At 39.2% G+C, this 24501-nt stretch overlaps 1 protein-coding gene across 3 annotated transcripts in view; it reads left to right on the top strand.

Moving 5' to 3' along the window:
- The window catches only part of synr (BH3-only protein sayonara), an 85885-nt gene that overhangs the window by 37200 nt on the left and 24184 nt on the right, over positions 1 to 24501 (top strand). For all 3 annotated transcript variants that reach the window (XM_083142559.1, XM_083142558.1, XM_083142560.1), the window contains exons 4-6: positions 12433 to 12611; positions 16159 to 16282; positions 24195 to 24321. In XM_083142559.1, coding sequence (XP_082998685.1) covers positions 12433 to 12611; positions 16159 to 16282; positions 24195 to 24321 — 430 coding nt within the window. The remainder of the gene's footprint in view (positions 1 to 12432; positions 12612 to 16158; positions 16283 to 24194; positions 24322 to 24501) is intronic.

The raw sequence follows: 24501 nt of genomic DNA, 5'->3' as shown, positions 1-24501 counted from the left end.
AAAGAGGGAAGAGAGAGATACAGAAACAGAAAAAGAGAAAACAGAAAGAGGGAAGAGAGATATAAAGAAACAGAAAACGAGGAATGAGAAAGAGGGAAGTGAGATAAAGAAACAGAAAAAGAGAAAACAGAAAGAGGGAAGAGAGAGATAAAGAAACAGAAAACGAGGAATGAGAAAGAGGGAAGAGAGAGCTAAAGAAACAGAAAACGAGGAATGAGAAAGAGGGAAGAGAGAGATAAAGAAACAGAAAGAAAAAGAAAGAGGGAAGAGAGAGAGATTAAGAAACAGAAAAAGAGGGAAGAGAGATAAAGAAACAGAAAACGAGGAATGAGGAAGAGGGAAGAGAGAGATAAAGATACAGAAAAAGAAAAAGAAAGAGGGAAGAGAGAGAGAGAGATAAAGAAACAGAAAAGTGGAAAGAGAAAGAGGGAAGAGAGATATAAAGAAACAGAAAAAGAGGAAAGAGAAAGAGGGAAGAGCGAGATAAAAAACAGAAAACGAGGAATGAGGAAGAGGGAAGAGAGAAATAAAGAAACAGAAAAAGAAAAAGAAAAAGAAAGAGGGAAGAGAGAGAGAGATAAAGAAACAGAAAAAGAGGAAAGAGAAAGAGGGTAGAGAGAAGTAAAGAAACAGAAAAGAGGGAAGAGAAATAAAGGAACAGAAAAAGGGAAAGAGGGAAGAGAGATAAAGGAACAGAAAAAAGAGGAAAGAGAAAGAGGGAATAGAGAGAGAAAGAAACAGAAGAGAAAGAGGAAAAGGAGAGATAAAGAAACAAAAGGAGGAAAGAGATAAATAAACAGAAAAAGAGGAAAGAGAAAGAGCGAAGAGAGAGAGAAAGAAACAGAAAAGAGGGAAGAGAGATAAAGGAACAAAAAAGAGGGAAGAGAGAGATAAAGAAACAGAAAAAGAGAAAGAGGGAAGAGAGAGATAAAGAAACAGAAAATATTTCTTCTAAATTTTACCTCACCCGACCAAAATTCTCTGACAAAGATACTCTATGACATTCTGTGATTGATTCGCTCTCACTACTACATTCGTATACATTTTCTAAATATTAGTTTTTGTCCACTGCCTCCATACGCCTTAAGAGCTTATGACGAGATAAATTATCCAACCTCTCTGACCATTTGAATAATCCTTTGTTTGGATCTTCCTCTATCATTCATCATTCCAGCCATCTTTTGCATTTACATCCTGGTCCGCTCTTTCAAAACGACTTAACAAACCTTATTTTTCATCTCATCATCTGTCTTGCGCCTACCGTTCCCGTTCTTTTGTTGACTGCTCCGAAAGAAACTTTCTCTTCATCATTCTTTCTCATGCTGCTTCACTGACTACGGATCTAATTATACTTTTATAGATTCGTATTCCCTGCCTGGTAGCCAGCTGATCAATAATTCCTTTGCATGCCAGCAAATATTCTCTTTGTTCGTTTTCAGATTACCTACGTCATCAGCTCGTTTGTTGTTCTGCTATATTAGTTTCCACGAATTTTTTGTCTCTATAATTAGAAAATTTTTAATGTATCAATTTGAAATCAAATCGTGTAGCTAAGTGTAACAATGTTAAAGAAGACAAACTTCATGGTGTAACAGCCATGGTTTGCCAAGCGGATTTTATTGGGTGACGTGTAGCCAGTGCTGGGGATGGTATCTTTCCTTCTTATTTCTTTATTTTTTATTCTTCTCTTTCTCTTTCTTTGATTCATCCCTTTCTCCTTCTTTGATCCTTCCCTCCTTTCCCTCTCTTTCTTTGATTCGTTCCTCCTCCTCCTCCATTTTATTCATTCTTCCCTGCTTTCCCTCTCCTTTATCCTTTCCTCCTTCCGATCTCTTTCTTTGATTCGTTCCTCCTCCTCCTCTATTTTATTCATTCTTCCCTGCTTTCCCTCTCTTTTATCCTTTCCTCCTTCCGATCTCTTTCTTTGATTCGTTCCTCCTCCTCCTCTATTTCTTCATTCTTCCCTGCTTTCCCTCTCTTTTATCCTTTCCTCCTTCCGATCTCTTTCTTTGATTCGTTCCTCCTCCTCCTCTATTTTATTCATTCTTCCCTGCTTTCCCTCTCTTTTATCCTTTCCTTCTTCCCCTCTCTTTCTTTGATTCGTTCCTCCTCCTCCTCTATTTCTTCATTCTTCCCTGCTTTCCCTCTCTTTTATCCTTTCCTCCTTCCGATCTCTTTCTTTGATTCGTTCCTCCTCCTCCTCTATTTTATTCATTCTTCCCTGCTTTCCCTCTCTTTTATCCTTTCCTTCTTCCCCTCTCTTTCTTTGATTCGTTCCTCCTCCTCCTCTATTTCTTCATTCTTCCCTGCTTTCCCTCTCTTTTATCCTTTCCTCCTTCCGATCTCTTTCTTTGATTCGTTCCTCCTCCTCCTCTATTTTATTCATTCTTCCCTGCTTTCCCTCTCTTTTATCCTTTCCTTCTTCCCCTCTCTTTCTTTGATTCGTTCCTCCTCCTCCTCTATTTTATTCATTCTTCCCTGCTTTCCCTCTCTTATCCTTTCCTCCTTCCGATCTCTTTCTTTCATTCGTTCCTCCTCCTCTTCTATTTCTTCATTCTTCCCTGCTTTCCCTCTCTTTTATCCTTTACTCCTTCCTCTCTTTTTCTTTGATTCGTTCCTCCTCCTCTTCTATTTCTTCATTCTTCTCTGCTTTCCCTCTCTTTTATCCTTTACTCCTTCCCCTCTTTTTCTTTGATTCGTTCCTCCTCCTCCTCTATTTCTTCATTCTTCCCTGCTTTCCCTCTCTTTTATCCTTTCCTTCTTCCCCTCTCTTTCTTTGATTCGTTCCTCCTCCTCCTCTATTTTATTTATTCTTCCATGCTTTCCCTCTCTTTTATCCTTTCATTCTTCCCCTCTCTTTCTTTAATTCGTTCCTCCTCCTCCTCTATTTCTTCATTCATCCTTGCTTTCCCTCTCCTTTACCTTCTTTTATCTTTCAATTCCTTTTCCTTCCCTCGTTACTTTCCCTTCCTTCGATTTCTGTTTTCTACTTCCTTTTTCCTTCCTTCCTAACTTCTCTTATCCTTGTTTCATTTTTGATTCCTCCTTCTTTCTCCATTCGATCTTTCTTTCTTTGATTCTTCCTTCTTAGACAGGCCCTTCGAGACGAACCTCACACAATCGCATTGTAGCAAACTATCAATGGTAAGGCAGAATGGGATAGAGGATATTTTATAAGATACTATACCTGTTTTGGCGTTCGGATCACTCCACAGGTGGCGTTACGTGGGGAGGGTAAGGTCGGTTGATCTTGACACGTACTTTCCTAATTAGCTTTCATGTTGTACAAATGTTTATTGTTCTAGTCAATAGTTAAACAAACCTATCACTGATGATGTCACAGGATAGTGGCTGACCTTGATGTACATATCTTGTAAGAGCTGTTGCCATGGGAATTATGACTGTGTTTTGTCTTTAGTTTTTGGTTCGGGCTTTGGATTGATTGATTGAGTTGGTGTTTTAAGTTCACTTCATGCACAGTAAGACTAATCGGGACTGGACCTACAGTTTAAAGTAGGATCCGAAACACTATGTGCCTCCACCGGGTATCGAACCCGGGACACCTTGATTACAAGGCGGCGACGCTACCACTGCGCCATCGGGGAGAGACCTCGGACTTTGGAGATTTAAAGAGTGGTCAAGCTGAGTTGTAATATGCTGTTATTTCTTTGAAATTCCAATGGAACTACGCACATAAGTAGTTTTATTTTGCTAAGAAGTCAAATATACTTATTTTTCTTTGTAGAAACTTGAATTTGATTTTATTTGACCAACGAACGAACAAAGATATTACCCATACCCTGCGAGCCATCAAGTGAATGCTGAGAGTCTTCATGTGATCATTCTTTTTTGTGTTTAGTTAAATCATGTTATTTTGACTAAGAAAACGGTTCAATCTGTCCGGTTGTTCTCCCGGCAAGTCCTTATGGACCAGGCCCTTAGCTAGAGCGGGGCAGGGGTGGCAATTGCTCCCCCCCCCCGAGAGCCTGCTTTGCCCCCCCCCCTGTGAAAAATACAGAACATATTCCTACCTGGAATTCTCACTAATCTTTACAATTATATCCTGTATTACTCTAGCAACAGAACAAAAACACTTATTGATTTTGTGATTTAATAAGGTGTGTGGAATTCCGAATAATGTCGTACTAGGATTACGGGGAGAAAATCCCTTCCTGATTCAGACTTCGGGAAATGATTTCGTAATTTTCAGTATCTAGAACAGTTGTGACATTTTGAGAAGTCTTGTATGAAAGGTGCCTAATGTGTTTGGATGTTTTTCTTGGATGTGTTGCTATGAAGGTTGAACTGCTTAATCTCTAGTTTCCGAAGTCTACCTATTGGTAATAGTGATTCATGTGGTAGGGAGAAGGAATGGATATTTGATTTTTGTTACTTAGCGTTGCCTTTCTGCCACTTCGAGCTAATCGTGACAATGAGTGATGACGTGAAATTGATGAGACACTCACAAACAGTGATGCAACCACAGCAGGGGGCAGGGGCATTATCCCCCCACCAATTTTGATCGAAAGTCCAATCTAAGGGAGGGGGCAAACATTGAAGTAAAGAAACATGACTAGCAGAATCTAAGAATAGAAGTACAAATGGATACTCAAGATGGAATTAGTTTTCATGTTTTTCTTGAATTTTTCTTCCAGACGGCCAAGGGCAGTTGCAGGGGGCACAGAGGGGCAATTGCCCCTTCACTTTCAAATTTTATACAAATAAAAGTACATTTCGCAAGTGCAAGTTCTGCTATTCTTATAATCCAAAGCCCTGGGAACCAAAACGATCTATATGAAAAAAAAAAGTTAAAGAGAATGCCATGGCACGCCGTGAAATTATTTGTGCCCTATTAAATCAATATTGTTTTCAGTTTGCAAATATTTGGATCTAAAGATTTTCCAGCTCGCTTCGATCCCAATATTCTTCTTCTCTGTAATGCATTCTAAATTACCAGAGAGAGAAGTGAGGCCAAATATATACTTCAGATTCTTGCTGCTTAAATGCACGAACAATTCTTTTGAGGAAAAGGAGCGCGCACATTTGAGAGACAATTTGGCGTATGAATTGATCATGTAATGTATTTAAATAATATATATATATATATTAAAGAAACTTTAAATACGTACACAATTTAGCGTTAACATGTTGCATATGTATTTTCTTATTTTACGTCGCTCCATGTTGCATATTTGTAAAATATATGTTGTACATGAAAGTTATACGTGTCATATGTACAAAAAAAAAAGTTCGTCATGCATATTCTGTCTTTAAAAAATACGGTTTGTGTGCTTGTTTTCCATTATTAGCTAATATGAAATTGAACATGTTGGAAAAGTACCGGGTGATCCGTTTGAGATGTCAGAAAAGTAAACCTTTTATATACAAGAGGTTAATGTACGTATATCCGAGCAACTTGTTGTAATATAAGCAGAAAGGATGTAAGTTTCGAATTCAGCAACATGGCGGCGCTAATGTGCATGGTAACAAAGGCAGACACGTCGCCTGATAATGTCCGCATGAGCAAGTGAACACTCATGTATATGTCTTAAATTACGTACATATTAAATGCACACACACACATACGTATATTAATTCGAAAAAAAATACTATGTTTGATGTACAAGTATATACACACAATTTACTCTTGACACGACATCTTTCACGTCTGATCACTTTTCTAGATAGTTGGTAACACTGGCTCCCACGGTGTTCGACGGAGGGCGTTGAACACAATTGCTGTGTGTGTTGCATAGAGCTGACAGCTAAGGGGCTGTTCACTTCGCTGTGTGAACACTGATGCAAGCGGCAATACTTCTTACATTCGGCACCAGAGTGCAGCATGTACAAGGCATGTCTAGGGGGACTCGAAAAGGTCTATGCTACATAGTTGCAAACTTTAGAGAGAATTCCCTAAACCTGGCGGATTTTAAGGGGGAGGGGGACAATTTCCCTGGGTCCTTCTTGTTTTACTTCAAATATACCGTGATTTTGGGGGAAAATTGTTGAAAATAAATTGAACTGTTATTCTCACTTTTTCAATTGAAGATGACGTTACAAGGGAGAGGAGTAAATCTGCATTCAGTACAAAAACAGTATTGTGAACACTCGTATGCGAACTGCACGCGACGCCACTGAACAAAGGTGGTGATCACGTCACAACAGCGCCCACAGTATGCGAAATTTTCTAGTATTACATGCATGCTACTGCCGCCACGCAGCTGAAGACTGTAAACCTCCACTCACTCGAAACTTACATCCTTTCTGCTTATATTACTACAAGCTGCTCGGAGATACGTACCTTAACCTCTTCTAATACAAAAAATGTATTACAAATTTTTACACAATTCATCAAAGTGTAGATGTAATGTAATCATTATTATTTAATTAATTCGATTTTTCTTGCATAACACAACACAATGGTGTTGTTGGATTCTCGTTAGATTCCTTTGTGCGTAAAAATATTGCATACTTGGAAACTAGAGGGAAACATTATGAAGCAAGGTTTATAATGGACTTCCTTAATCAGTTCTGCAGAGAAGCCCAAAACTGTTGGTACATATTAATCGTCTATTAACCTTTTCGACCTGTAAATATAAAGTAGATACGGTCGCTATTTATGTTAAACTTTATCTTTGTATTCTTTAGTATTCCGAAAAGTCATTATCGAAATATTGTTATTTGATGTTGCTCGAACTTTTTTTGTTCATTGGAGTTTCAAGATATCATCCCTTTCCTGTTACATATCACTTTTGGCGGAGGGGGACAAGTGCCCCTCTGTACCCTGCTATATCTGCCAATGCAACACAATATATTAAAAATGTGCCCCCTCTAGGATTGACTTCGCCCCCCCCCCCCCTAATAAGAATTCCTGGCTACGGGCCTGTTATGGACCCGCTGATCAAACAACAGTTGCTGTCCTCCATTCATATCGGGGGGTTGGGTGAGACTGATGTGTAATATACTCCGGAAAACAGCGACGGTTCGAGGGCGGTAGGGGTCGCCAGAACTACCGCGAAAGTGAAATTTTCGTCGTTAAACCGTTTAGCTGTTATTCCTTTCGCGCTTATTCCACTTTTCAATTTTGGTTTCGCGTTTAATACGTTTCGCTGTTATTCCTTTCGCGTTTAATCCGGTTTTTAATTTTGGTTTCGCGATTGTTCCTTTCGAGCTTATTCCTGTTTTGAATTTTCGTTTCGTACTTAATCCGTTTCGCTGTCATTCTTATCGCGCTTATTCCTGTGTTCAATTTTGGTTTCGCGATTGATCCGTTTCGCTTTGTTCCTTTCGCGCTTATTCCATTTCGCTTTTAAACCTTTCGCGCTTGTTCCTTCACGTTTATTCCGTTTCGCTCTTGTTCCTTTCGCGTTTATTCCGTTCGCGCTTATTCCATTTCGCTTTTAAATCTTTCGCTCTTGTTCCTTTCGCGTTTAATCCTGTGTTACGTTTCGCGGTTGTGCTCTCTCGCGATTACGGTAATCCCTTTCGCAGTTATTACACTCCCTTGCGGTAGAGGTCCTTCCAGCTACGCGGACGGCAACTGAAAACAGGGCATTATCTTTCCCAGGAAAACGAACTATTACGATGGGAGTACTCACCCCCATTCGATCTCCGGGTGGGGACTATTCTAAACGGAACAGTAAATACGACGACAACAACACGTAATTACCATACTAAGAAGCTAAAAGAGCAGTTGTATATCTCCTTTTTCTTTCTTGCTATGGGGCGTTTGCCACCTTTGCTCCCTCTGGTGCGGTCACTGTTTATACCCCTTTAAAAAACACTGTTTAGCCCCCCGCCCCCACCCCTAAAAAATTATCGATACGTGCCACTTTGTAAAAACTTACCAGTGCGTTAAAACTATTGTGGCACGTATACAGCTTATTTAACCGTTAAACTCCAGAAGAAAAGCCACGTGACGTAATATCAGATTGCCTCGGCGAACCAAGGGTAAACAATTTTCTTTATACCGCTTGCTGGGAGAGCTACAGCGTAGGTGATGGCTCCTACAGTCCAGCAGAATTAACTTGAGAGAAATGGCCGCTCTGTGAGTTATGCAACTGCGCTCCAATTGGCTAGAGCGGTGGACTTCCCGCTGTAACGGGCCAACGGGAACTCTAGAGTAGAGTTTGTAGAGTTTCCATTGGCCCGTTACAGCGGGAAATCCCCCGCTCTAGCCAATTGGAGCGCAGTTGCATCACTCACAGAGCGGCCATTTCTCTCAAGTTAATTCTGCTAGACTGTAGTAATGTGTTATGAATTTTTATGATTTTCCTCTTTCATATTGACGTATAAGAGATGCACAGCTGCGCTAATTGGGACTGGACCTAAAGTTTAAAACCACTATTTGCCTCGAACCACTGGCGTACGCAGAGAGGGGGCTGAAGGGGCTACATCCCCCTCCCCCCAAAATTTTTAGGAAAAAAGAACCAAATGAAGGCGGTAATGAAGTCGGAAAAAAGAACTTAAAATGGTTCCCGATAACTACTTTTAAAACGAAGATTTGAAAATGGTAATTGAAGCTCATATATCATTAAAAAACCAACTGCTTATCACCGAAATTGATTTACGGCGATACATTTTATGATCCAAGCAAATATTTAATCTCGCTCTGTTCAGTAAAGGTTAGATTCGTGGCACTGAACCCACGCTCACATTCAGCTGTAGAAATAGGTAAAATTTTAATTGAATTCACACTATCCTTGAGTGAGGTGGAAATGCTTTTTTTTATTATCTTTGTACATGTGGAAATCTTTAACTACACTCTGTCCCATCTATCTCTGGAGCAGGTTAACGAAAACAAGTATCTTCGCAAGTAGTGGGTCCTGGGTTCGATACCTGCTGGAGGCACATAGTGGTTCGGATCCCACTTTAAACTGTAGCTCCAGGCCCGATTAGCCGTAATGTGCATAAAGTGGACTTAAAACACCAACTCAACTCTGCGCAAGTAGTGACGCGTGACGGCTCCACCAATGAACAAGAGGAACGGGATTGTATGGAGGGGGAAGCGACTGCAGTTACCAGCATTCTCAGCAGCGTGTACTGCTTTGCTCTGCCCACTAGATTACACCCCTTCTCTGCCGCTATGCGCAGCCTCGCTACAGAGTTAGCTTGGATAGGGTATATTGACGCACATATTCTTTCGCTTACATTAAATTTCACCTGATATGTCACCATAAAACACACGTTCTTAATAATCTATGTATGTGCATTTAATAGAACTACATGCGAAGAGAATCCCAAGTCTTCAAACCGGCTATTCATATTGTCCAGCAAAGATTGAAAAAAATGCTGTCGAACGAATGGTTTTCCTATATCTCCTGAACTACCGTTCTCCTACGCGGTGAATCAACCGTTTTCAATGTTTCAAGAGTAGCCATGTCAATTTCTTGCTTTGCTCTAAGAAATGGAGGATTTCGGTTTTGCTTACACAATAAGAGTACTTTCAGTACTTGTAGAGTCTCTTGAAATATGGCAAATGGGAATATGGGAAATTCGATGAGAAATACCAAAATTTCAAGGAATTTTGAAGACATCGCGCTCGATTTTTGTTCCGGTTATATTTGGTACAAGTTCAATATCCATCATGAGTGATGATCGACACGAGAGATGGAAAAAAAACATTAACTGGACATGCTTGACCAGGATTCGGACCTGGGACATCTGGTCCGGTAGCAAGAAGGATATCTATATAAGCATTATGTGATTTTTTTAAACATTTTTCATACGTACGAACATGGGCCAAAGAAAGCATTACTGCTGCTACTACTACTACTAAGACCAGTACTACAACTACTTATTAGTAGTACTTATATTATATTCTTCTTATTATTGTTATCATTATTTCTTTACGTGAAAGGAAGATTGGGCGGAAAAGGGAAATTTTATTCCTTGAAAAGGGAAATTTTACTCCTTGAAAAGGGAAATTTTACTCCTTGAAAAGGGAAATTTTATTCCTTGAAAAGGGAAATTTTACTCCTTGAAAAGGGAAATTTTACCCTCCGATTGTGGCAACACTGCCTCCCTTAATCGACTAAGCGACCCAGCATACGTCAAAACAAGCCTACTTTTATTATTCGATACAAAAGTACTTGCGAAACACCAGAAGTCTGAAAGAATACGAATACATGGCATCTAAAAGAGAGACAACCAGGGGTGCCATCTTTTCAAAAACATTAGGTAGGCTGAAACACTTGAATGATAAGTTCACAAGAAATCCCTAAATTATTGGGCGGGCTCGGACCCCACGGGCCCATATAAATTGGCACCACAGCCGCCATAAATTGCATAACGAAATATTTGTATGTAGCTATGGTACGGTATACTTAATGTTAATTGAATTCAACTGGAACACCGTATGTACGATATAGTTCACATGTGGGTTGGAAATAATGATCCCTGGTTGAGATGTTTCATTCATAACCAGAGATTTGATGGTTCAAAACAAGGTTGGTATCCCTTCTATCGACCCTTCAAATCGTACCCTGCATTAAAATGAATAGATGCATGTTTGTTCGCTACTTTCCAATGACAAACTTTTGATTTTCCGTTCCATCACATTCAAAATTAGCCCAAAACGAGATCTAGAGTTTGTATATGTTTCGGAATTATCTGTTTTTAACCTTTACTCGGCCAATGGGTCCCATGTGACCCATAGAAAAAATAGGCGTAGTCGGCCGATGGGTCACTGGTGACCCATCGTGCTGATTAAAAAGTTCATGTGCTTTTAGCACCTTCATACTTGTAAGTGAGGTTGTAAACGCTAACAGACGTTCAGATAAAACTTTGAAATGTCATGTGGAAGAAAACCCACCCACCCAGCAACCCCCCCCCCCCGGCTCCAAAGTTACGAATGGAAGCAGGCGCGAATTTTAAATTTGTACACTTATTTCGCAAAAAATGTTATAACTCTTAGACTATTTGACCAATCTACTTCGGGTAACTTTTGTCTTGTAGATAAAACATCAAGGCATGCAACCGTGCAGGAATCAAAACGTCAAAGGCAATAAGAGGGGTTGGGTTGGTCGCGGCCCCCAACTTTCAATGAAAAAATCATAAAAATGGGGAGTTTGCCCCCTCTTCCCCCGCTATACTTAAAAGAGGACACAAACTTTAGCCATAGTTTCAAAGAATGGTTCTTTCTCAATCGAACGAAAGTCATTTCATGTTTCTGGGTCTATTACATTATAGAATATGTGAAAAAACTCCCCATTTTTATGATTTTTTTTCATTGAAAGTTGGGAGCCGCGGCCCACCCAACCTCTCTTATTGGCTTTGGCGTTTTGATTTCTACACGCTTGCATGCCCTGTTGTTCTAGCTGAAAAACAAAAGTTATCCGAAGTAGATTGGTCACATAGTCTACGAGTTATAACATTTTTTTGTCAAATAAGTGTACGAATTTAAAATTCGCGCCAAAAGGCCTCGACGAAACCGAAAAAATGTTGTAACTCGTAGACTATTTGACCAATTTACTTCCAGTAACTTTTTTTTTCAGCTAAAACATCAGGGCATGCAACCGTGCAGGAATCAAAACGCCAAAGGCAATAAGAGGGGTTGGGTGGGCCGCGGCCCCCAAATTTCAATGAAAAAATCATACAAATGGGAAGTTTGCCCCTCTTTCCCCGCTATTTTGGGAATGAGAGGTAAAATTTAGCCTAATTTTCAAAGAATGGTCCTTTCTCAACCGAATGAAAGTCATTTCATGTTCCTGGTGCATTACAATATCGAATATGTGGAAAAACACCCCATTTTTATGAAGTAATACACATTAAGAATAAGTATTATGTTTTTTAAGTATTATCTTAAGTATGAAATCTTTACAAGATAAAGTAAATAGCAATTCGTAATCAATAGTCTATCAATAAAGGATTAGGCGTAGGCCTATTTGCAAAATTCGCACTGAAACTCATCTTCTTCTGCGTCACAACCGGCGCACTCTTCATGTACCCACTTCTTACATTTTAAACATCTAATCCACCCTTCATTGCCTTTCGAGTCTGTCTGTTTCGTGGCCACTTTGCTCGGAATGACGCCGTTACAAAAACTGTGGTCTAACGTCTAACTTACATGACTTAGCGCTTTCAAACACACATCATTTAAAAGGTTATTTCAAGCTGATCAAACAGCACAAAAACATATAATTATAACACTTACTTTTATTTAGCTATAATCAACAATTTGTACCACTTATCTAATTTCAGACATGCGAAAAAACAATAAAACGAGTTCACATCTACAAAAGTGCAGCCTCCCGCTTCAAAGTCACAGACAAAACTGGCAGCATCCGTGGCGACTGTTTCGCCCGGCTCCCGCGTGGGGGAAGCGCTATACAGCGAAGAAAACTCACATGGCCACTTTACCCTTCCTTCCCCTAATTTGAATTCCCCTGTACACTTCTAAATATATAATTGTCATCTTGGCTTGTCTTCCAGATCCCCTTGATGAACCCAGACTCGTCCATCCTGGAAGCATACATAAAGGTGGAGAGGGACATCCAGAGGGAAGAAAGGGGAGTTCCTGGACCAACTCTGGCGCTGTTGAAGGATCGGCTGGACAAGATCAACAAGGAGATCATAGAGGCCGACGATCGACTGAAGATACTTAAAAAGACGTAAGTCTCAAGCTGTGGAAGGCTGCTTTTCTCCGATGGGAGGATACATATTAATGGAAAAGGGTTAGGGGATCAAACCCTCACGAAATGTATTCTTCGGAAGTAACGCCTTGCTTGTTTTTAACTTGTAATCGGTATGGTTGTCGAAAAAAAATAACCGTACATTGAACGTCTTCTGTAAAACAATTCGAGTGCGGATTCTAAAAGGGGGGTTAATATTTTTTAACAGTCGACTTCTGCTTGTGCTGGTTATGTAGACAACAGTGGGAGTCATACTTACTTTGGACCTTCCTTGCAGAACTAAATAAGGGACCCTCTATAAAAAGAGTATCAATGGGTGGGCAAAACAAATATAACGAGAATTAAGAGCATTCCAAGTTTCAATTTTCAAAATTTAACCCTGTAATTAGTTACAATATACATAATTAACATTTTGATAATTACACAGTTTTACATGCTGACTTCGAATAATTTGCACACGAAATATGAGTTTTCAGTAGAAACAAATTTAATTCTTAACCTAACATGTATATTAAAACAGTTAAATATTGCAAAACCACAGCATAACCAAAAAAGGCAAGGAAAAAGACAAATGCTTTATCTTCATTCTTAACTGATTGCAACAGTCGTACGTGTTGGAGAATGACACCGTGCAAGAAAAAGTTGTAGACATAATAAATGAAAACCTATTGATTAATGAAAGATTGATTCGATTAAAATGTCCAATATTGTTTCATATTAAGTTCCGTAGAGGGAATATTTGAACGTTGATTGATTGATTTTGTGTATTTTACTTCGTTTTTCTACCACTTTTGGCTAACGTGAAAATGAGGATGAGCGATGATTGATTGATTAATATACTTTAAATTTTCTTCGCCTCTTGTGCCATAATGATGTGATGAAATTGATGAATGGACACGCACAATCATACATGCCCAGGCCGGGATTCGAACCAGGGACCTCTGGAGTCGTAGCGCTTTGTGCTAACCACTCCGCCACGGTGCCAGCCAGGAGGAGGATGAGTGATGATATGGTGAAATTGATGAAGAGACCGTGTCCTCCCGTTTCGTCATATTGCGTTTTTTCCTCCCCCAATACAATTTCAAGTGATTTATGTGACACGAACTTTCTAAGGCGAAACGGGACATCATCCCATTTTCCCTTATCCTGTTTAGCCTTACACACAAAAAATTTCCCAACAGGGAATATTATCGACATGAAGGGTCATTATTATTAATGTAATAAAACACCATGCCACATTGATATATATACTTTTTTTATTATGTAAACGGATTTATATTAACTGTATTAGTAATTTTGGTACTATTTATCCTGAGATTTGTCCCATGAAGTCCCGTTTCGTCTTAGAAAGTTAGTGTCACATAAATCACGCGAAATTGTATTGGGCGCTGAAAACGCAATAAGGCGAAACGGGATATTGCGAAACGGGATAAGGCGAAACGGACTGTAATGGAAGAGACATTCACAAGGAACACCCATGCCCAGGCCGGGATTCGTACCCCACTGTACTAACCACTCCGCCACGGAAGTCGGCATTTTGTGCTTATTTGTGTTTATTGTATTTTACGGAAACATTCGTCCAAAATGATTGAGTACCGGCAATAATCCATAAAAATGTATTATGTATGTTTAAGATATTGATGCAATATATATATATATATATATATATATATATATATATATATATATATATATATATATATATATATACAGTATGTAACATTGTTATTCGTACACATAGAATTTTCGAGGGAAAAAATGCCAAATCTACTAATAAACAGAGCATATAATTTGTGTGGAAATAGAAAAACACGCTGTTTCATGCAACATTGTTATTCGTACAGGCAAGAGTTTCAATCTTCGTCGCATACAGCGCCACCGCTATTCGGGCGATTTCGTGCAGTTTGCAACTTCCTAACAAGTTTGAACATGCAGACGCGCTCCCCGTCAAGCGGAATGCTGGTGTAGGTATTATTGTAGGCCTATCGTCTATCTATCAGCGTGTTCGAAATGGGCAAGGTGAAGGAACTTAGTTTCGATCTAAAGGATGTTATTATAAATTTGGACCTTAGAGGTTATTCGTTAAGAAAAATTGGACAAACAATAAATAAATCACACTCCACAGTTCAGTACATAGTAAACAAATTTAGAGAGGAAGGTTTAACACAGAGAAAACCAAAAGAGAGACGGTTGAATAAAAGTGATTAATGCTTTATTTTAAAAAGAGTGCGAGAAAACCCCCGACTAAGTGTTCCTCAGTTAGTAGAATATGTTGCTGGCAAGATGATGTCCGATCAAACTGTTCGATGTGCCTTGTAGAAGCATGGATATCATGGCAGAATACTACGAAAGAGGCCGTATGTAAATAAGGTGAATCGCAGGAATAGACTTTCATCCGAGAAAGAGCACATCCACAAGGACCAGGAATTTTGGGATAGTGTCATATGGTCAGACGAGTCCAAGATTAATATATACGGGTCAGATGGGATAAATAGGGTATGGATAAAATCAAATAAAGGCAATGATCACATTAACACAGTTCCAACAGTTAAACACGGTGGTGGGTCATTAATGATTTGGGGCTGTATGTCGTCCAAAGGTATTGGTACCATCCAGTTTATTGATGGTATCATGGCTGCATATGTCTATCTGGATATATTGAAGAACAGTGTAAAGCAGTACCCAAAAAATGGACATGCCGCCTATCTACTGATTCCAACAAGACAAGGACAGTAAGCATAAGGCGCGAGTTAACATGAATTGGCTAACATGGAATGTGCCCAAACTACTACAAACACTAGCTCAAAGACCAGACTTAAATCCCATTGAGCATTTATGGGAAATTTTGAAGAGGCGAGTCCATAAAGCAGGCGTCAAGTCCAAACAAGAGTTAAAAACTGTTGTGCAAGCCGAGTGGAATAAAATAAGCTCTGAAACATGTCGGAAACGGGTTAATTCTATGAAGAACAGGTGTCAAGCAGTAATTAAAGCTAAAGGATACGCATCAAAGTATTAGAACTGTCAGTCAATTTGTTCTGAATAAACTTTTTCTTTTATATTATTAAGTGTACGAATAGAAAAGTTGTACAAAAAATCTCATGTTTCTCTTTCAGTTTCATTTAATTTATTATTGTCATTGGTTATACAGAATTTGGGTAAGATTTTATGTTCCTAATGATATTAGTTATTGAATTGTAAAGAAACAATTTCAAAAGAGTGTATTTCCTTTCAGATATTAAAGCATTTTCTTTGAAAATCCTTGTGTACGAATAAGAATGTTACATACTGTGTATATATACATAAATACACACACACACAATGTGCCTCCAAAAATTCAAAGGTAATGCTGCACACGGAGGTAGAAACGAGACATCTTAGGGCTAACTTCGCCATCTTCCAGAGGGAGTCATTTTGCGGGCCCTTAACGAGGAGCCCTTCCACGCCGCTGAAGCCGTCGATGGCTTATCCGCGGAGGCGATAACCGGAAGCGAAGGGCTAAACGGGTTTGTTTCATTTCCGTTGCTAGGGAACCGGACAGACCTCTGGCGGGGGACAACAGCGTCAAAGAAGCTCTGGAGGAACTCGGGGTGGAAGCCGACGGGAACCTGGCCCAGGAGCACGAGGAGTATGTGGCGACGCTCAACAGGGTGGTGAGTACTTCAACAACCCCTTCACGAGCGGCTAGCGCCTCCTGTAGCAACAGCACCAACCTTTGCCTGCCTAATCTATTCACGTATGCATCTAATAGCCGAGATAAGCATGTGAATAGGTTAGGCTCGTTAGGGCTGTCCAAAAGGTCCAAAAAGCAGGCCTGAAGCACGGTCTTGTTGGAAGTGACGTCACCTAGAGCAGTTCGAAAGCGTCAATGCAGCCGGCAGCATGCAGTACGCAACAATGCAGACTTGTTTACTGCACTTGTTCACTTGTTTGGAATCATGGAAGTCGAAAGGCAGCCAGGTGTTAGTTGTGGTTCTTCTATTGTGTGGAAATGTAAGTATAAGAAGAACTTTCTAAATGCTATGTGAATTCTATGGTGAAAAATAAGTGTTTATAACGCGGGAAAAACAATGCGTTCTTAGTTTTATCTACTGATCGTATTTGGCGCTGCAGTCGAAGTGTAATTCGAGAGATTTTCGCTTCCAGTCCAAAGCTTCAAGACTGAACTCTTGCACCTTTTGAACACGACCTAGATTTAGTGCTGTTGGCGTAGCTTGCAGACAGCAGACAAAGACGTGACGTCATAAGTTGCTGTCACGCTATGTCTCTCAAGTTGCTAAAGCTATTCTAGCCCCACGTAGCCCCTTCTGCACGAGCCAGGGTGCTACATGCAGGTTGGTCCATGAGCCACTTGTTGATGTTCGGGAATTTTCGTGTGACGTAGGTTCAAGTACTTTGCAATTTTACACCAGACGACAATTCTAGGATATTTTGTTATCAATTAAGGTTTACAAGGATGATTCAACCCAAGTTAAGGCGCATGTAGGGAACTTAATGATACTAAACAAGCATAAAGCCTGTGGCCTCTACTTGATTTATTTATTGATTTATTTGCCTTCTACAGAGAAAGGATATCTCCAATTACAGAGGCATTAATATAACATAAATAATGTGAATATGAATATAAGTGAGATTAAATAGCATGCATACATATTACATAGTTATTAACTATAACATAAGGAATCTTATATAACGTAGAGTAATGACGTGCTCGGTCAAACATATATAATATACTTGTATATAAACACATACAAACATATACACAACACACATATACACAACATACATGAATTATTCATATATCCACAACCAATATTATCAAATTTCTCATGAATGTACAGAATAAATATGACCATAATAGGATAGAAACAACAGTGAAATAAATACATGCACATATTAATGGACACATATCCTTAAGCTTATCCACATACATATATTTACATTATATATATACACACACACACACATATTTATGTGGATATAGGGATACATATAGAACATATTCTACAATAATTAATAAATACAATAAATAATCAACCATTTATGAAAGTATCTCTGTTAAGTGTGGCTTTTATAGCATTTTTATATTCCAATATAGTTTTGTCCAATATCCTGGAAGACCCGACATTTAAAAGCAAAACTAAGATTAATCCCTGTTTATAATTAACTCTTTTCAACAAGCTTTAATTGTACAGGCACTGCTGTGTCTTCAAAGCACAAATTACAATATAGGCTATACCCTAAGTCTTCTAAGTACCACCAGTTCGGCATCTTTGACACAACCCCAGAGGAAGCCAACCGGAACCGTATCTGGTTTCGAGCCACCACCTGTTTTTCGGCAAAGCGCTGTTGTCACTTTTACCTGCAGTGTTTAGACATCCATTCATTCACTGCGACTTTTTACTCCCATGGTCTTTATATTATATAAAAAAATAGCACAGCACAATAACACAAAATATCAAAGATAAAGAATTGAAACCCCGCGTTCAAAAATCTCTAAAGAAACTGAATTAGCAACATCCTATTTAGTCCACGTGAAGTTGACGAGAGCTGTCATTTCTTGGACGGACACTATTGGTGGAAAAGGTTTCAGGGGAGGATTTACTGGACTCCACGTGGACCTGATATATGGTTATAAGGGGGGAAAATGATCTTTCGGAACTTTCTTTGAAGTAAAGTGAGGTTGCTTTGGGGACCAGAACTTTACAAGTACTGATATGCAGATGCAGCACTCATAATGTTAATGAGCAGTGGCGTGTTTAACATCTAATTGCGGGGCGTGAGGAAATCGTTTCAGTTTCTCTTGCATATGAATGCTAATTTAGAAAAGTAAATTTACTACTTCGTTAATTATAATTTAATCCAGCTAATATTGAGGCATAATTTGTAGTAATGTATTAAGGTAAAACATATTTGGTAAATTTCCTCATATCCAGGACATTTTTATGAAATTGATTCGCTAAACTTGGACATTCTTAAATATAGCACAAAATCCGAGGTATGTTTGCTTCTGATATTGATAGCTTTGCCTCTGAATCCATAGCAATGCATCGACATTAATCGCTTTCTATCGGCATACCATAATTGATTAAATTGTCGTGATAATCCTAATGGTATAAATTACGACGTAAAGCAAAAGAAACAGAGAAAAATCCAGGATCACATTGCCTCTGTTAAACTCAGAATGTGGAAAAACACACATGAAATCGCCAATAATACAATAATATTAGGAACCGAACACACGAAGTAAAAATCCAGTCTAGGCAATTGACAAAGAGAATCGTTCCCCTCAGTGGCGTGCCGAAAGGGGGTTGGTGGGTCTTCATCAGCCCCCATGATTCAATATTCCTAAAAAATCGTCAAAGGCAAGAAAGGATGACAAAATGAGAGCTGACTACTACAAAAAAGTATACGTAACCCCATGCCACGTCCCGGAGAAGGGGTGACACCAGTCCGGCTTAGGCCAGGGTAAAACATGAGATTCTCAGGGCAACTAAAACTGAATGATAACTTATTTGAGAAGGATAAAAGGAAAACAAAGGAAACAACTTGTTTAACCTACTACAGAAGGTACAATGCACCGTATATTCTTAATTTTCATATTACATTAAATTTATATAGAGGATTCTATTTAGAGCTCTCTTTGTTTCTTGGTCACATATATCCCCATTAAATATATTTCACTGTGAGGCTTCTTCTTCTTCATCTTTATGGATACATGATGGACTTTTTCTTCTATTTGACTAACAAGCTTCTTCTTACTCTGCTAATAGGCTCCCTCTTCTTCTTTATGGATATGTGAAAGACTTCCTCTTCATGATGGACTTCTTCTTCTATTTGACTAACAAGCTTCTTCTTACTCTGCTAATAGGCTCCCTCTTCTTCTTTATGGATATGTGAAAGACTTCCTCTTCTGTCAGCTAATAGGCTTCTTCTTCTATTAGTTGATATACTTATTTTTCTATTGTGTAATGGACTTCTTCTATCGTTGATTGGTTAATAGACTTCTTCTTCTATCAATTGGTTAATATACTTCTTCTATCAATTGGTTAATAGACTTCTTCGTCTATCAATTGGTTAATAAGCTTCTTCTTCTATCAATTAGTTAATAGACTTCTTCTTCTATCAATTAATATGCTGATTCATCTATTGGTTAATAGGCTTCTTCTTCTATTATTTGATATACTTCTTCTTCTAACGATGAAATCGTATACCTTTCATATATTTATTCTTCTAGTAAATATATCTCTTATTTACAAAGGCATCTATATCCAAATTCCTTCATTTATTAAACATTGGATTGATTCCCGTATCTTCCCTGCTATATTTCCCTTCTTTTTGGGCTTTGTCAAAGATACAACAATAATTCAACTCGATATTTTTGCTGCACAATAGACCAATACAAGCAGAAAAAAGGGGTTTATCGAAGGGCGCCGCCTGTCCCGCGCTCGACCTCGATCCGGGTCAGCAATATATGCGCCGCAACGGAAGTGCTTGGGGGCCACCACTGAGTTGGCGCCACGTCGGGGAAAACAACCAAAAAATGTCTAGTAGAAAAGCTCGTTCCTACTAAGACGGTAGATATAAAATTGTAATCGCTTTTTAACTTCATTAATCTTAACATACAATCACATATGCTGCACGTGTCTATCATTTCTTTATCTCACCTTTATCCATTTCCATTGTTTATCTCAGTTCATAAAATTATGTAAGCACAATTAATTTCAGTTCTCCCAAACACTTTCGTTCTATTCACGTGCGCAATGTTACTATAATCTGCGATCCTAATATTTCTTCCGCGTGCTGCCATCTATGATTCCTTATTTCAATCATTGGCCATATGGTTTACTTGTGCGGGTACGTAACACCCACCCTTTTGAAAATCTTTGGCACGCCACTGGTACGTCTGTGCCTGATCAAGTATACGAATGCTCCTAACGACATAATGATAATTTAATATTATTATTTGTGGTGTAAAGGGATGGCAACAAACTCTTCCACATACTGTATCTGGGGTCTCCCCGATGGCGTAGTAATAACGTCGTCGCTTTGTTGTTTGATTGATTGGTTTAGTTTATTTTACTTCGCCTTTTGTGCCTCTTGGCTAATTTGCGAAGATGTGGATGAGTGATGAAATGATGAAATTGATGAATGGACATTCACAAACAACCAAGCCCGAGCGGGATTCGAACCCGGGACCCTTGGCGTCGCAGCGCGATGTGTTAACCACTCTGCCACAGGGTCAGGCGTCGTCGGCTTGTAATCATGTAGTCCCGGGCTCGATACGGGTGGAGGCACACAGTGGTTCGGATCCAACTTTAAGCTGTAAATCCAATCCCAAATAACCTATATGTATACAAAGTGAACTAAAGCAAAAGCTCAAAAGTACTGCATCTTGGACTGCACTTTGTAGGCTAACGAGTCTCTGGCGTTTGGACTCGCAACCAGCAAATTCTCTGTGGACGTTGTATCTTCACGTATGTTGATAATTGTCCCTTCACCCCTCTCGTTTTATCACCATTCATCCTCATCGTCGCGATCAGCCAAAAATTGAAGAAAATAGACGTGAAATTGACGAAATCAACAAATAATCAAGTTTACTTCAGCGATGCGACCCCTTCTTTCCTTTAGAACATTCCTGGCTACGCCCATGAGCATGGACGTCCGGAAGAGAGCCCACGCCCCTGAGAAATTAATGTCAACCTGAAATTACATATTTGACACACACAACTTCATTCCAATCACAGTTATTTATGCTAATTTATTATAATGGCGCTGCTGGAACATTATAACTTCTAATTGAAGTAGTGTTTTTGAGGGGGTAGTACTATGTTTAACCCCATTTGGAAAAATACCTTCCTTACCCCTCCCGGGAAAAACCCGGAAAAATAAGGAACAGCCAGCAAAAAAGAATCCCACGTCATTCCCTTTTACAAAATTTCTGACCACACCACAATCGGTGGAGGTTGTGGCGAACCGTCACGTACATAAAGAGTCTATATTCAAGCCACCTTCCGCCAGACCGAGGCACCGATGCGTTATGGCCAATTCGACGCTTCCGTGCATGACGTCGGTGGTATCGACTCCCTCTGACGTCAGCAGGCGCCGTGACGTAAGAAGTCAGCCAACAAGGTGCGATGAAGCGGCGCGAAGTAACCTTGGCGCGACCCTGGAGTGACGTCAAAGCCCAAAGGGATCGGTCGTCCTGATCCATTATAATGAACACTAAAAACATGTCCCAATGCACCGGAGAAACGTAAAAAGTTTTTATCTTGTAAATTAATGTCAGCATGAAGAATTTATCCTGCGTTTTATGAAAGTAACAGTCGCTGCTATTATTTATGTAATCCAGCAACCAGAGCACGAACTGGGCGGGGGAAGAGGGGGGCGGGAAGTACTCTTCAGGATTGTGAAAGTTACTTAAAAAAAAGTAATTTGTTACAGTTACCTTGCCATGCAATAACTGCATACTTTCCAAGTGTATCTCTATACTTGCACACATTTAAAACAACACAAAAAAAAGCTTGTTTCGTCCAGGGAAAATTAAATAAATCCTGAAATCATGGCCGTGTGTGTATGTAATGTGTGTAAACATACATACATACATACATACATATACACAGAAATAATGGGTTAGGCTCAACTTAGCAGGCCAAGGACGATACAATTTTAATAGTTATAATTTAATTATAATGCTGTATTAACAAATACCGTGCGTCCATTTCGATCTGCAGCCGAGAGATCGGGAGAAGCGTGGCGGGCGGCGCTGACGGAGAAGCCGACATTTGCGGCCTGTAATGCCCGCTTATTTTTATAGACATATGCAGACATTTATATAAATATTGCAAAACGATCACTAACCTGTGTTATAACACTCAAAAGTTCTTCTGTAATTCATCCAAGTTCTGCTCTTATATACACAAATAAATACGCTATAGAAACGATGTTAAGAGCCACAGATAAAAAAGCATTTTAATCATGGTTTTGATCAGTAACGTCCTGCTTAAGTTTATATCCTTGAAAGAGTTTTGTGGCGATGGGAATCGTTTGGAGGTTTCGAATGTGCAACACTGTATCAGGATTACACTGCAGACGAAACCGATAAAAGTGAATGGTTTTCGTGAGCTTCCTCGCAATCCGAAATATCCGAGCTCGAGTTTTTTGTTCCTTCGCGACTAGATGAAGACAGAGTTGTAAATATAGTGGCGAGCAATGTAAACCAAGAGCGTGTTAATTTCGTACTGTGCGCAAGAGTGTTATTCTTGGTTACTTGCAGTTACTTGTTTGTGTTATTGTAGTGTGTATGTGTGACGTGTCAGTGAGACGATTGAAATGCCAGCCGCAAGATTCACGTTAGAACAAAGATTTTTTATGTATGACACGTACCTACGTGAAAACAAACTCGTGTAGAGACGTGTGTAGGTAATTTGTACAGAAATTCCCATGCGTTTCAACTCCACACAGAGATACGGTTAGATATCTTGTCCTTAAATTACGAGAAACTGTATCGTTAAATTTTAAAACACCTAAGCAAAAACGACGGATTCTAACCGAAGCAAAACTCGATGATATTGGTGCAGCGTTAGAACGTTCTCCAAACAAACCTCCACGCCGTGTTTCACAAGAGGTGGGCGTGTCAAAATCATCGGCACATACAGTCACTAAGCTACTAAAATTAAAACCATACTCTTATAACACAGGTTAGTGCTCGTTTTGCAATATTTATATAAATGTCTGCATATGTCCATAAAAATAAGCGGGCATTTCAGGCCGCAAATGTCGGCATCTCCGTCAGTGCTGCCCGCCACGCTTCTCCCGATCTCTCGGCTGCAGATCGAAATGGACGCACGGTACTTCTGAAATACAACCAATAATATTAATCTGTAAACAATTTCGATCTAAATATTGGCTGCATGTGCACTGATTATGTTAACCACAACAATATAACTATGGTATTTTCAAAACTCTTACTTTTGTATGTGTGTGACATAAGGTGACAAGATATTTAAAACAACAAAACGGGACATGTTTCATATTCTCCTGAAGGCAAAACGGGACGGCAAAATTTACATACGAAAACTGTTCGTCATAACTGTTTAGAACAATTTAGTTTCAAACACTTATGTTTGAAAACTAAATAAATACTGTATACATTTTATACAATATGGTAATACGCACTGCACTCCAACCAAGCAGTCCTTCAGAATTCGAAGTCATTCATAATATTTTGCCAATGAATGGAACTTATTCAGTACATTGATACATTCATACATCTGAAAAATTACATAACTTGTACAATATTTTCATTTCAATGGTAATTATTATTTTAAGTACTTGTTGAATTGTTGTTTTAAGTCCACTTTATGCACAGAAAGGCTAATCGGGACTGGACTTACAGTTTAAAGTGGAATCCGAACCACTATGCCATGTGCTTCCACCACGTATCGAACCACTACGCCATCAAGGAGGCCCTAATTCATTATTGTATAAGGTTCAATAGTAATTGCAGGAATGCCAGAATTTCAATTTCTGTGTGCATTTAAGCATTTGTTTCCAATTTTCCAGCAACTAGCCAAAAAGGAGATAGAAAACCTGAAGCAGAAGAGAGAAGAAACGGAGGAGGAGATAAAGATACTCACAGAGAAAGTCAACTATCTCCAAACACTCTACGAAAAGCAAGATGGCCTCTTGGGTGAGTCACAAGATATTCCAAAGACACAATATCCTCTGTAACAGATAACATTTTCGCAGGATATTTTTTGAGTCAAGATATTATGTAGGCATCCATGAAGGATTTCAAACGAGCTACTGTTTTCTAAGTGTCGATTGAAGTGGAAGGGAATTAGGCATGGTTGGCACAAATTAGAATGCT

This window comes from Lepisma saccharinum, chromosome 21 (genome assembly GCF_977018435.1).
Source record: "Lepisma saccharinum chromosome 21, izLepSacc3.1, whole genome shotgun sequence".
Classification (NCBI taxonomy): domain Eukaryota; kingdom Metazoa; phylum Arthropoda; class Insecta; order Zygentoma; family Lepismatidae; genus Lepisma; species Lepisma saccharinum.
This window is presented reverse-complemented; position numbering and strand designations above follow the sequence as displayed.